Source organism: Balaenoptera acutorostrata, chromosome 9, assembly GCF_949987535.1.
Source record: "Balaenoptera acutorostrata chromosome 9, mBalAcu1.1, whole genome shotgun sequence".
Lineage (NCBI taxonomy): Eukaryota > Metazoa > Chordata > Mammalia > Artiodactyla > Balaenopteridae > Balaenoptera > Balaenoptera acutorostrata.
The window spans coordinates 45087666-45102993 of NC_080072.1; the positions used below are offsets into that span (position 1 = coordinate 45087666).

The 15328-nt window shown below is 42.1% G+C and overlaps 1 protein-coding gene across 7 annotated transcripts in view; it reads right to left on the bottom strand.

Moving 5' to 3' along the window:
• MICAL2 (microtubule associated monooxygenase, calponin and LIM domain containing 2) overlaps nucleotides 1–15328 on the bottom strand; it is a 237624-nt gene that overhangs the window by 54647 nt on the left and 167649 nt on the right. For all 7 annotated transcript variants that reach the window (XM_057552292.1, XM_057552287.1, XM_057552286.1 and 4 more), the window contains 2 exons: nucleotides 13698–13819; nucleotides 11128–12478 (listed from right to left, as the gene is read on the bottom strand). In XM_057552292.1, coding sequence (XP_057408275.1) covers nucleotides 11128–12478; nucleotides 13698–13819 — 1473 coding nt within the window. The remainder of the gene's footprint in view (nucleotides 1–11127; nucleotides 12479–13697; nucleotides 13820–15328) is intronic.

Below are 15328 nucleotides of genomic sequence, written 5' to 3' on the forward strand. Positions count from 1 at the left end.
TATTTATTACCACTTCTATTTAGCACTGTATAGGCGGTCCCAGGCAGTACAAGAAAATTAAATAAAAGGTATACAGACTGGAAAGGAGGATGTCAAACTGTCTTTATTTTCAGACAACATGATTATCTGTATAGAAAATCTCACAAAAAAGCTACTAGAATAATAAGTGATTTTAGCAAGGACAACAGAAAAAGTCAATTGCGTTTCTACATATTAACAATGAGCAACTGAAAATCAAAATTAAGAAAGCCACTCCATTTACAGTAGTAACAACAACAAACTGTGAAATTCTTAAGGGATACATTTAACAAAATATGCACAGGAACTACACACTGAAAACTAAGAAAACCTAAATAAATTAAGAGATATTCCATCTCCATGGACTGAAAGACTCAGTAGGTATCAATTTTTCCCAAATTATTTAGAGACTAAAAACAATCCCAATCAAAATTCCAGCAGGCTTATTTGGTAGAAATTGACTAGCTAAATTTAAGATTTTTATGGAAACACAAAAGACCTAGAATAGCCAAAATAACTTTTTTTTTTTTTTAAAGGATTTTCTTATTTATTTATTAATTTATTTATTTTTGGCTGTGTTGGGTCTTCGGTTCGTGCGAGGGCTTTCTCCAGTTGCGGCAAGCGGGGGCCACTCTTCATCGCGGTGCGGGGACCGCTCTTCATCGCGGTGCGCGGGCCTTTCTCTATCGCGGCCCCTCCCGTCGCGGGGCACAGGCTCCAGACGCGCAGGCTCAGCAATTGTGGCTCACGGGCCCAGCCGCTCCGCGGCATGTGGGATCTTCCCAGACCAGGGCTCGAACCCGTGTCCCCTGCACTAGCAGGCAGACTCTCAACCACTGCGCCACCAGGGAAGCCCCAAAATAACTTTTAAGAACAAAATTTGAGGACTCCCACTACCTGTTTGCAAGACTTACTCTAAATCTCTAGTAATCAAGAGTATAAGGATAAATATACAGATCAATGGAACAGAGTAGAGAGTACAGAGGTAAACCCACACTTATATAGTCAACTAATTATCTGTAAAGATGACATTGTAACACAATGGGGGAAGAAGAGACTTTTTAACAAGTGGTGCTTTAACAATTGGATATCTATGGGCAAAAAACTTTGACTTTTATTTACTATAAGAAATTAATTAGAATTGGATTATAGACTTAAGCCCAAAAGCTAAAAACTGTAAAACTTCTGAGAGAAAACATAGGAGAAAGCCTTAGTAACTTTGGGTTTAGAAAGATTTCTTAAATCTAATTCAAATTATTAAAAAATTAATTAATTTGACTTCATCAAATTAAAAACTGCTGTTCTTTGGATGATGAAAATGAAAAGACAATCCACTAGCTGGGAGAAAATATTTGTAAACACATATCTGATAAAGGACTTATAACCAGAATTTTTATGAACTCTGACTAAATAGAGGGTTATAGTGTGTTCTCAGATCAGAAAACACAATATTCTAAAGCTATCAAATGTCTCTAAATTAATCAATTTAAAACTGTATCATTTATAACTGCACACACAAAAATTGAATACCAGGGAATATATGTAATGAAAATTGTGCAAGATCACTACAACTACAAAACACTGACAGAAATTGCAGAAGTCTTTAGGAATGTATCATGTCCAGGGATTTGAAGACTTACTATTATAAAGATGTTAATTTTCTCCAAATTTATCTCTGGAGTCAATGCAATACTAGTCATATGCCCAGAAAATATTTTTGTGGAAATTGATGAGTTGATTCTTTAAGTCATATGGAAATGCAAAAGGCCAAGAATATCAAACAATCTTGAAGAACAAAGTGGAGAATTTACTTCAGACTATGAAGATTTATTATAAAACCACATAATGAAAACAGAGTGACTCAGGTGCAAGGACAGACAAACCAGTGGAAATGAATAGAAGGTTCAAAAATGAACCTGCCTCATTAATGACAAAAGTGTCACTGCAATGAAGTGGGGGGAAAAGATGGCTTTTTAAATAAATGCTGCTGAATCAACTGGATAACAACACGGAAAAAAAATAAACACTCACCCTACCTCACAGAATATACAAAAATCTATCCTACATTGGTCATAGACTTAATTATGAAAGATAAAATAATAAAGCTTCTATAACAGTGTTGTACAATAGAAATCCAACATGAGCCATGTATGTCATTTAAAATTTTCTAGTAGCCACATTAAAAAATGTAAAAACAGATGAAATTAGTCTTAATCATATGTTTAGCTCAAATTTCAAAAATATTATCATTTCAATGTGTAATCAAATATAAAAATATTAATGAGATCTTTTACATTATTTCATTCAAACTAAGTCTTCAGAATCTGGTGCATATTTTATACTTACAGCACATCTTGTTTCTTGGTTATTTTTTTCATATATAGCTCCTTTATTTGTAGAAAAGATTTGTGGAAAACAAGGTAAATTTTATAAAAATTACATGGCTACCAAAATGAAACTCATCACTGGTGATAAATAAGTGACTGAAGTAATAACCAGTTTACCTGGGATGATTTGCCAGGATGCTCAAGGGGAGATATTACTTGGTACAGCCTGCTATATGCACCAAAATAATAGTTACTGACCTTTGAAATTTATGGAAAGAACCATACAAATGGTTTTCAGATATAACTTTAATTTTTGGAAGTATTTGAAGGGTTTTTTAAAATTTTTAAATATTTATTTATTTATTTATTTTTGGCTGCGTTGGGTCTTTGTTGCTGTGCGCGGGCTTTCTCTAGTTGCAGTGAGTGGGGGCTACTCTTTTAAATTTATTTATTTATTTATATTTATTTATGGCTGTGTTGGGTCTTCACTTCTGCGCGAGGGCTTTCTCCAGTTGTGGAGAGCGGGGGCCACTCTTCATCGCGGTGCGCGGGCCTCTCACCATCGCGGCCTCTCTTGTTGCGGAGCACAGGCTCCAGACGCGCAGGCTCAGTAATTATGGCTCACGGGCCCAGTTGCTCCGCGGCATGTGGGATCTTCCCAGACCAGGGCTCGAACCCGTGTCCCCTGCATTGGCAGGCGGATTCCCAACCACTGCGCCACCAGGGAAGCCCGGGGGCTACTCTTCGTTGTGGTGCGCGGGCTTCTCATTGCGGTGGCTTTTCTTGTTACGGACCACGGGCTGTAGAGCACAGCCTTAGTAGTTGTGGTGCACGGGCTTAGCTGCTTCGCAGCATGTGGGATCTTCCTGGACCAGGGCTCAAACCCGTGTCCCCTGCATTAGCAGGTGGATTCTTAACCACTGTGCCACCAGGGAAGCCCTTGAATGGTTTTAAACATGGGCTTGAATTTGTAAACATCTACAACTTTCCCCCACAAGGACTCCCAGCCCAAGAGTAAGCTGTGGCTTAACCAATCGGGAATGTCTGTGCTGTTGAAGGCCAGTGCTATTTTCCACGGAGGGGAACATCAACCATTTTCTGGCTTGTTACAACTTTCAAGGCCCTTATGTCTTTGATGCTGAGCATCTGGCCAGGGGCATTTTGTGAACCAGACAATGAGAGCTTCTTGGAATGAGCACATCTTGGTTTAGACAATACATTTTCAATAATTAAAGTGAAATGTAATCCTATCAAAAGAGAAATGTTGAGTTGAATAGAAAAATATTTTATACAGCTTCAGTTTTAAAATTTAAATCCATTAACATAAATAAAATTAAAAATTCAGTTCCTTACTCACACTAGCCCTACCTCAAGTGTGAAATAGTGGCTACCCTATTGGACAGTGCAATTCCAGAAGGTAACACACAACAGTATCTTTGTGACCTCAGGATAGGGGAAGATCTCATAAACAGGATGCAAAAATCAACAATAAGGGAAAATACTGATAAATTTGGCTTTATTAAAGTAAGTGCCTTTGTTTATCAAAAACACCTTTAGAGAGTGAAAAAATGAGTGGAAAAGTGGGAGAAGATATTTTATATATATATATATATATCTGACAAAGGACTTATATCCAGAATCTACACAGATTACAAACCAATAAGGAAAGGGCTGACTACATAATGAAAGCATGGACAAAAGACTTGAATAGAGATATCATACAAGAAAATATCTACATAAGCATGTGAACAGTAGTGCAACATCATTATCAGGTAAATGCCAATTAAAACCATGAGATACCACCACACTCCCATAAAAATGGCGACATCAACAAAACAAAACAAAACTGAGACTATGGAGTGTTGGCAAGGATGTGGGTCAAGGGGAGTTCTCAGTTCCTGCTGGAGGGTATATACATTGGCACAACCACTTTGGAAAACCATTTGACAGTACCTACTAAAGCAAACCAATCACGCCTAACCCCAGGACCTAGCAATTCACTCCCAGGTATGTACTGACAGAGATTCTCTCTTCGCCCATACTCTAGCCAAGCTCACCTGAGCCCCCTCGACTAGACCTCAACCTTGGCCCGTAGCAACTAGGCTCTCAACACAAACAGTTTAGCCCACCCACTTCTTCCTACACTGAAAGACTTAAACACTGGCAGTTTCTAACAGTTCAAAGCCACATCCCTAGGATGACCCAGTCCCCCTTAAAGTACCTTCCTGAGAAAACTCAAGACTGACAAATGAATTTACTGTTTGTTTTAGCCAGCACCTGTCTATAGGCTCCTGACCACACTTTCTTAGAGCCTTTACTAAAAAGGGCTTACAACTGTCAATCCTTCTTCTGTCCCTTTGAGATGTATATGTATCTCCTATCACTCAGGGGGACCAGAAAGCCAGTCCTTTCAAATGCAATCATCAGGAAGGATAGGGCCTCTGTCTCCCAGTTTCTGGGGGAGGATAGAATCCTAACTTCAATCACTGCCAGCTAACAGACCCAGCTGACCTAACCAGCATTTACACTAACCAACCGTATAGAACTTTTCACTTCCCTGACTCTACTGAGACCCCACTCACCCCTCTCCCTATTCCCTCATTCTCCCTGTCAAACACCCAGCCACCTCTGGCAAAATCAAAGCTGAGTTCAGTTCATACTGAACTCTCTTCCCTACTGTAACAATAAATTACTAATTAAACTCTGTCCTTACCACTTTAACTAGTATCTGGCTTTGTTTATCTTTGACAATACCCAACAGAAACACTATGTATAAGGGTGCTGAAAGCAGCATTCTTCACAATAAAAACAACTGAAAACAACCTAAGTGCCCAGCATCAGAATGCACCAATAACGAGTGTCATATTCATACAAGCGAATAAAATGAGGTGGTGGAAAAGAGGAAACCACTGCTACGCATATGGACATGGATCTCCCACCCCCTTAACATTTAATGAAAGAAGCCAGGCACAAAAGAGCACATACTTGTATTAGTTTTCTATTGTTGTGGGAGCAGTGAACACTGTAGCAGCTTACAATAGCACCTACTGATTATCTCATAGTCATGTAGGTCAGAAGTGCAGGCCTGGCTCCACTGGGTCCTCTGCTCAGTGTCTCCCAAAGCTGTAGTCAAGGTGTCCACTGGGTTGGGGTCTCATTTGCAGCTAAGGGTTCTCTTCCAGGTCATTCAGATTGTTGGCAGAATTTAGTTCTTAGTGGTTGTAGGACACGGGGTCCATTTTCTTGCTGGCTGTCAGCTGGTTGTAGCTCCTGGAGGCCTCCTGCTCATAAGTTCTCTCACTGCATGACAGGTTACTCCTTCAAGGCCAGCAGGACCATGTCTTTCTCATGCTTTGAATTTCTGACTTCGGGAAGGGCCCTGTCCTTGCTAAGGGCTCACCCGATTACGTTAGGCCTATCCCTTTCCCTTTTGATGAACTCAAACTCAATTGTCTTGGAACTTAATTACATTTGCAAAACCCCATACCCTAAGCACAGGAGTGAGATCCACCATATTCACATTCCACCATACTCAAGAGGACGAGAGTACACAGGGCAAGAACATGGGAGGCAGGCAGCATGGGGTCCTCTCAGAATTTTGCCTACCACAAGACTGAATGATTCAAATTTATAAAGTAAAAAATTGCAAAAGTATTGTAAGACGACAGAAGTCAGATGGTAAGCACTTTTGTTGGGTGACACATATATTTGGGAAGAAGCATGAGGGAGGCTTCTGAATGCTGGTAGTGTTCTATATGTTGATCTCCAAGGTGATTACACAAATGTGCACTTTGCAAAAATTCATCAGTTTTGTACTTAATATTTGTGTATGTATTTTATACTGCAATAAATAATTTACACAAAAATTTTAAAAGAGAGGTTCTCAGGGTGCTTTGTTTAATTACATAGAGGAGCAATAATTAGCATTAAAATTGTTGGTATAAAATTGGCACTGGTAAGTGCTTGAAGTCAGTTTATGCCCCCAAGTAAGAGACTCTGAGAAGTTTATGTTTATCAATAATCTACCTGGCAAGGTGTGTTGTAAAAATGAGAAAAATTAAATTTCAGCTGGCTCTTTATTCAAGTGATCATAAATCTGAGGTATTTCCATTTGAATAAATTTTGAAAGTTTCTCACTGTCCGTTTCAATACTGTTTTCTCTCTCCACTGCATGGAAGTGTGCAGCAAGTTAAGTGTAAAGTGAGCTGTGTGTGTGTGTGTGTGTGTGTGTATGTGTGTATTTGTGATTGGTAGGCTGGGCAAGAGCAGGGAAATACAAGGAAACTAATGGGCCTGATCTGATAGGGTAGGTAAAATCTTTACATTCTTAGGCTACTGACTTAAGAACACCTCAGAAACACAAAGCTCTTCTATGCGATGGGTCCAGGCACTATTTTCAGAGCTGGTCAGCTTTAACCTAACTCCATTCTGCACTCCCATTCTGTTCCAAGCTAAGGAAGTCACACCATTTCCTAATGAATATAAATGAATGCAGCCCTCCATGAAAAATAAATCAGGAAAACACATTTACTCCAACTTATTCTAATCAGCACATACAGAAGTCATATAAATATGATGTAAGTAAACTAAAGGCTAATCTCACTATGAATTTGATGCAAAAATCTTAAATAAAATATCAGCAAACAGAATAGAAAAGTATATTAAATAATAAGACACCATGACTGAGTGGTATTTATTTCAGCAATACAAGGATGGTTCAGTATCAGTGAATCCACTACATAATTCATACTATTAATTAAACTATGGAGCAAAAATCATGCAGTCATCTCAAATTGTGCTGACATTTAATAAAATTCAACATCCATTCATGATTTAAAATACTTTTAATAAAATAGGACTAGATGGATATTTTCTCAAAATATATCTGGGTCAACCCAGAAGCCAGCACCATGCTTAAATGGGAAAACATTTAATGAGATGCATTCTCATTAATGTTCAGAATATAATATAGAAACTATTATCACTACCTTAATATTGTTCTGGAGATTGTGGAAACCAAAGAAACTAGGAAACAAAATAAGTTAGTGCTACACAACTTAAAAACAAGAGGTAAAATTATCATTATTTGTAGATGTTATGACTGTATATTTGGGGAGGACCTAGGAGAAGTCACTGAAAAGCATTTACAAGCAAAGAGAATTCAGTAAAAATGGATGGGTCAAAAATTACTATACAGAAATCAATAAATTTCATATACACAATAGTAGGAGGATAAAATGGAAAATGTTTATAACAGCAACAAAAATGAACATATCTAGTAATAAACTTAACAATAAATATGCAAGATCTATATGATGTAAAGTTTAGAATAGTCCAGAGGGTCACAAAAAAAGATATGGGCAAATGGAAAGGCAATTCATATCATAAGGTTATAAATTCTCACCGAGTTAGTTTGTAAACTTAATCCCATAAAAGTACTCACAGGATTTTGGGGGTACATAGGCAAGCTAATGCTCAGTCCACATAGAATATCAAAGAAGCAAGAAGAGCCAGGAAAGTTTTGAAAGAGAAGATCAATAATGAAATACTCTTCCTACCAGATGGTAAAATACAGAATTTTTAAAGTATATAAATATATAAAGGAAAATAATCAAAACAGTGTGGAACTGATACATAACAGACAACTCAATAGAATATAATAGATGGTGTGGAAATCAGTCCAAGTACAGGAATCTGATATATGATAAAGATGTCATCTCACATAAGAGAAGAAACGATGAATATTCACTAAATTATTTTAGGATAACCAAAGAGACATCTAAAAAAAGAAGGTTGGATCCATAGCTCACATTTTATACTAGGGTAATTTCTTGATATAAACATATAAATGTAAAAAAATAAGAAATTTGTCCATAAACTTAGAAAAAGTTCTTTCTGAATTATATTGTACAAAGCCCAGAAGCCATAAAATGGAAAATTGCTACAACTATTATATAAAATTAAAATTTTATGTGGCAAAAATCACCGTAAACAAAGTTAAACACAAACAGGAAGCTGGAAAAAGTATTTGTAATTTATATCACAAGAAAAAAGCTAAGTTTCCCTTTTACAGAGTCCCTACATATTATCAAGAAAAATACCAACAACCCAACAGAAAACTAGATAAAGACAGAAACAACAGTACACAGAAAAGGAAATACAAATGACTCTTCAATGGATGAAAAGATGCTCAATCTCTAATCAGGCTGGTAAAGATTTTTTTAAAAAGTTGGGTAGCGGGCTTCCCTGGTGGCGCAGTGGTTGAGAATCTGCCTGCCAATGCAGGGGACACGGGTTCGAGCCCTGGTCTGGGAAGATCCCACATGCCACGGAGCAACTAGGCCTGTGAGCCACAACTACTGAGCCTGCGCGTCTGGAGCCTGTGCTCCACAACAAGAGAGGCCGCAATAGTGAGAGGCCCGCGCATCACGATGAAGAGTGGCCCCCACTTGCCACAACTAGAGAAAGCCCTCGCACAGAAACGAAGACCCAACACAGCCAAAAATAAATAATAAATAAATAACAAATAAATTAAAAAAAAAAAAAAAGTTGGGTAGCGCACTGCAAGTGTAGAAATAGCACTCTCCTACTTTGCTGCTCGGGAGGGTGAACCAGCACCACTTTGATGGAGGACAATTTGGCAATACCTATCAAAATTCTCAATTCACATGGACTTTGTTCCAGCATTTCCACTTCTAGGAATTTATCTTAGAGGTAAATTCACACATACGCCAAATGGCCCGAGTTCTTCATTATTGTAGCACTGTTTGCAATAACAACATTTTGAAATACTTAAGCTTTCCATCACAGCGGACTGACTGGCTACATAAATTATGGTACGTCTACACAATGGAATACCAGGGAGCTATGAAATGAAGGAGAAAGTTCTTTATGTACTAATACAGAATGATCTCCAAAATAAAATTAAAAGTTCAAAAAAAGTATGTACGATACGCTAGCATGCTATTATTTGTTCAAAAAAGAAAGAATATGGTATGTAAATTTTCTCATATATTCATAAATTTTGTCTGGAAGAATGCCCAAGAACCTGATAATAGTATCTGTCATCAGGGATAGGACCTGGACGGCTCAGGGACAGGGATGGGAGATACGACTATTCATTTTGTGCCTTTGGTACCCTTTTATTTTGAGCCATGTGAATGTATTATCTATCAAAAAACGCACAGCACCATTAAACTTTATGATGTAATAAAAAGGGTGTAGTTATACTTCAGCCTGTTCATGCTTATCCTTAATTGGCTGAAAATAAAGTCTCTTGTTAATCTGTGTAGCTTTTTGATTAAAGCACCAAAAGAGAGAAATAATTTTTTGCTTGAAAACTGAAGTTCCAAAATAAAAGTTAAATTTTTTTAAAGTTTAAAGAAATAAAGAAAAAGTTCTCAACAATAGGGATGGTAGAATCAGTTTGTTTAAAGCAATCAAACAAACAGCAACAACAAAAAAGAAATTATGTAAGTGTTTACACTGTCTCCAAGGATATGAGAGATTACGTTACTTTTTAAAAATATTTCCTGGGACTTCCCTGGTGGTTCAGTGGTTAAGAATCCGCCTGCCAATGCAGGGGACACGGGTTCGAGCCCTGGTCTGGGAAGATCCCACATGCCGCGGAGCAACTAAGCCCGTGCGCCACAGCTACTGAGCCCGCGAGCCACAACCACTGAAGCCCGTGCGCCTAGAGGCTGTGCTCTGCAGCAAGAGAAGCCACTGCAATGAGAAGCCCCTGCACCGCAACTAGAGAAAGCCCGCGCGCAGCAACAAAAACCCAACCTAACCAAACATAAATAAATAAATAAATTTTAAAAAAATTTCCTTATTGTTGAATTATTCTGATCTGTTGGTATATTAATTTTATAATTTGAAAAATTATAATCAGATTTAAATATCAGAAAGCCTTAGGTCCCACTGGTAGCCAAATATACATAAATGTGTTCAAGTTAGTAATAAAAAAATACAAGTTTAAGAGAGACACCATTTTCCTGACTAGTAAAATAGCAACACTGAAAAAATATGATACTTAATGCAGGTGACAGTGTGGTGAAAAGGGTACTCTCATTAATGGTGAAATATAAACTGGTACCTTCCCCTTGTTTTAATTGAAATTTACAACACACAGTTGTAAGAAATAACACAGAAAGAACCTATATAGTCTTTACCTGTACAATTCTCTTTTAAAAAACCATTTGTCAGTATCAGTTAAGAATCTTAAAAAACTCACACTTTTCAACTAGTAATTCCATTTCTTAGAACCTATCCTAAAAAAATATAATTCAAAGGAGAGAAAAAGCTATATGCATAAAAATGTTCATTCAATACCATATATAAAATATAAATATATTCATATATATGTGTTAAATGATAAGAAAATAGTTCATTAAATAATAACATAAACACTAGACAGAATATTCTACAGCCATTATATCACATTTATGTAGACTATGAGGTAATTGGCTTAATACCTATGCTATAATTTTGATTTAAAAGATATAAATTTTTATGTATAATAGTGAAAAATATTCATATGGTCAATGAGTGGGAAAGCAGCGGAATTATGGTTGATTCTTTGTCTCTTCCAAAACTTTCTAGAACGTAATTTCAAATTTAATTTTTTCAGATTATTTTCAAATTTTCTAAATTCAAGTTTTCCTACTTTTGTCAGAATTTAATTTGAGAAGCAAAAAGAGATGAAAGATGCCTGCTTGTTAATCCAATAACTAATTGCCCAGCATGAACGGTAGACTTTTGTTAGGAAAGAGCCACTTACTTGCATCTTTCTCTGGAGAAGGAGGAGGGACCCCCTGCCCCAGACAGGTGCTCTTGACCAGCTGCACCAGCTTCTCTGGGGGCTGGGCATTGCCCATGGGTGGCACCTTCCCCTTAGGGCTGCTGAAGAGGTCTTGCAGGTCCTTTCTTGGTCTGGATTCTTGGAGGAAACTCTCAAAAGATTTGTCTTTGAGTCTGAGGGAGGAAAAGAGTGAGGTCTTTTTCTTGGGATCCCTGGAAGCATCTGGGACGGTCTCTTGCAAACTCACTTTCTCCAGGAGGGTGGGGACATCTTCGATCTTGCTGCAGGGTCGGGACACGAGTGCAGGAAACGTCTTGGATGACTGGTTGGGCAAACTGTGGGTGCGGAGGGCAGGGTCAGGAGGGCTCGGGGCTGACGGCTGGGCAGCCTTGGCGGCTGGGGGGCCCAGGGAGAAAAAGGCTGCGGCCCTGCTTGCTATGTCTCTCTTGGGGGACGGCTGGTCCCAGTCTTTACTGGAGCTGCTTTTCCGAAGGCTGAATGAGCGAGTGCAAGCGTGGGGTGGGCTGGTGGGCAAAGTCTTTGACTCTGGCTTGGCCCAGGCCTTTCTCCCACTGTCGGAATTGGGGAGGAGCGGCTCCAGGGACCTCCGGATGGCGTTGGCTATGAGCCGCAGCGGGGACTTGGGTGGGGCCACGCTTTGCTCCCTGGGAGTCCGTTCAGCTGGGGTCCCCATCTTCTCCTGAGCCTCTCTCTGGGCTGGTAAGGTCTCACTCACTGCCTGAGGGAGCAGCAAGGGGCGGACTGGTTTCAGCACACCTCCTCCTCGGCCATTGTCGGTGCTTTTCTGGGAAAGTCGCACCCTGGCTTCCAGGCGCGAGCTCTCAGGGTTGGAGTCATTCCAATCTAGCAACCTAGTCTTCTGCTCCCGAGTGAGAACCAGCTTTTTTAAGCCCGACTTCTTCTCCTCTGCCAGCTCTGACCTCCCCTCCTCTCCCCTCCTGGGTCTGGTACTCCCTTCTCCAGGGTCCTCTCCAGCCCTGGGAGACAGTTGTTGGTCTGGCGAGCACCTGTCCTTCCCTCCAATGGGGTGTGAGCCTCTGTGGATGCTTCTGGTACCCACAGGAGGGGTCTCTGCTTCCTGACTCCCATCAGAAGCCATCTCTGCAGGGCCAGATGGGCTCAAGCTTTCGAGGCCGTCTCCACCAGGCCTCACCAGACAGTATTCTGTCCGCTCCAGCACCTGGCCATGAGGGATATGCAGGGGGATTTCCTTGGGTGGTCCTTGGGTTCTGGCTTGCCTCAGAAAGATTGGGGTGGAAGGACTGAAATGACCTCTCGAGACCTGCGAAGGAGGGTTGCAAACTGTCACCTGGAGGGGATGGGCAAAAAATAGCGGTGATTTTTAGAAGTTCCCAGCATTTATTTATAGGAGGAACGCACATCTCAGTCTATAGCCCCCTCCCTTCCTCTCTCCAGATCTCAGATACCCAAAATCAAAAAGAATTCTGCCTAGGATGATTTCAGAGGGCCACTCTTCCTTCTAAGTGGCTGCCTTGGGATGGGCTGGAATGGGCCCAGAGCCCCCATATCACTGACCAAAGTCTTTCCTGGGCCTTAGATTAGGTGAGTAGGAAGCCAGAAAGGAAAGCAAAGTCACTGACAAGCTCCTGGGCCAGTGAGGGGAGGGCTGGCCTGGTCCCTGTGGGTGGCCAGGCACATAAGGAAGCTCAGCCATGGTCCCTACTAAAGGGCACATTCCACCCATAGGTATGTTCCTCCAACAACCAAGAAACCAAGGCTTCTTCTTTGGAGACCATTAAGGTAAGGAGAGACAGCTACCCTTCTGGCTTGGAGCTGTGGTGGCAGGATAGCCTTTAGGATCTTCCAATGACCCTTCAAAACCTGACGCATGCCTCTCACCACTGAGAAAGCAGCCATTTCTAGCATGCAGGAGCTTGGCCCTTGGCAAAGGGAGAATATAGCAGACTTGAGAAGGAGTGACTGTGCCCTGCCAAGAGCTCTGGTCATGGGAGCTTCACAAGAGTATGTACTTTTCTGTCTTAGATATTCTACTTCCCAGAGCCTAGAACAAGGTCTAGCGGTAATAGAGGCTTGATAAACCCATATTGAAGGAAAGAGTCCAACCATGACTGTCTCGGTGATGCCATTTTCTATTCAAGGGGGACGCTGCTTCCAAGGCTCTCAGCTGCTACCAAAGGCACCCTGCGTTCTGTGCCTGCCACCCTACAGCTGCCAGCTCCTCAACACCCTCTGTGAGGCCCTCAAGGGCAGAGCACAAGCCCTAGCACCTCTGCATCCCACAGTCCAGCTCAGATTCCATGCCCTATAAAGTCTGCCGAGTGAGCAGGTGGCTGTGCCCTCAGTGGCTGAGAAGGAGCAGGGTGCACTTTCGTGAAAAGGACAAGGGAAGAGGCGTGGGGTGGACTCTTGACAGAGCATCCCTCTGGCCCTGGCTGTGCACTTGGGGTGACCTAAGGGTGCTAGGAATCCAGAGCTCAGTGTGGAAGTGGGAGGAGCATAGGCAGCTCGTCATCCTCACACCTGTGCAGGGCCCTGAGGGCGCTTACCTGAGGCGGGGAGGAGCTATCCAGAGCGTGCGGGACACCAGCTGAAGAAGATGGCAGAGAAGGCGAAGGAGAAGCTTCCTTTGGAGGCGACATAGGGCTTTTGTTGTTCACTGGTGTCATATCTACCGAGGAAAGAACATGCTCTCCGTTACAGAGTTCTAGTTTCCTTATTTTATCATGAAAAGACGAGGTTTTCAGGGAAGCTCCTCTCTGTAGAGTCAGAGGGAGGAAGATGCTGGAGCGGATGCAGAGGCCCCGGAGCCGACTGCTTGGGACTTGGAAGAACAGGCGTAGGAGTGTCAGGCTCCTGCGGGGGAAGTAGGTCGCAGGACGAAAAGCCCAAGAACCACTGTGTCTCACACACACGTGAGAATGTCCCCGAGAGTTGGAACACGGGTCTCCAGGGTGTTCCTGGGAAACGGACATCTACCTCTAAGGTTTGCCCTAGAGCCATCGCGGTGGGGAGCTGGGGCTGCATTAAATCACTTAGTCAATAAACCACCTGAGGCCTCTTCCCGTTAAGATGCATGCTGGACCATTCGCCATAGGCACAGACAGGAGAGACAGTCACTGCCAAGGAAACGGGTTCTTCCTCCCACATGTGTATCACGGGGCTCTCAGACGAGATGGTTAGTTTGAGATTTTAAGAGAACACAAGGGAGGGAGGTTATAATGAGTATCAGATCATTTGAAGCATATGGAGTGGGGTTCGTGCCAAGCTCCTGTTGGTCAGGGAACAATTGGGAGCCAGTGCATGTGCTGTCCTTCTCGACAGGAGAAAGGAGTGTGGCCGGGGCCGAGGACGAGCCTCATTCTGAGCTGTGGGAGCTGAACCCAATTAGTCTAGTTACAGCAGAATTCCGACAGATGTCGCCTATAAGATCAATCTCATTCCCTCTCTCATGAGTGCACACACACATGTGCGCACACAGACCCCCTAGTAACCTTAATCTAAACTCTCGAGCATTTTGTTTCCCTCTTGGACCATTTCAATAATAGGTCCTTAAAGGGATTCAGGAGACACCATCCTCACTTCCAGATTTGCCCACTCAATGTCTGACCCTTCAGCCCAGCCAGCTCTCCTGTTAGCCCTCCCGGCACATAAAGGCTGTTCCACAGAGACTTCCCAGGACCACTGTCTCTAACTACCCGCTCCTGTCAGATTTCCTGCTTCTGGCTGCTCAGCTGACCCATTTCCATTTCCCTCCAAGGTGTCCAGCCTTCAGATTTCAGCTTGTTTCTAAACACAATCCCCTGGCCTCAGTTTCCCCAAAGCTTTGGCTGAGAGGTTCCTCCTCTGGGACCCACCCAGGCCAGGCTAAGCCCAGGCCTCACTCCAAGAGGAGTTCCTTCCAGACCCGTGTGCACAGCAGAGCCACACAGGGGGTTGTCAGTACTCCATCCTGCTTTCCTCTTACAAATGCAAGCACGTTAGAGCGTGCATCCCAGGCCTGGGCTCTGAAAAGCTGGCCACACACACCATCAGCAAGCTCCCCAAGGCAAGCGCTCCAGGGGAAAAGGTAACTTGGGGGAACAGATCTGAGGGCGGCAGGAAGGAGCTGCTGGGGACAAAGGCCACTGGCTGCCAGGAGCTGACACTGGCTGGGGGGTTGGGGGGCGGCTGGCCGGCC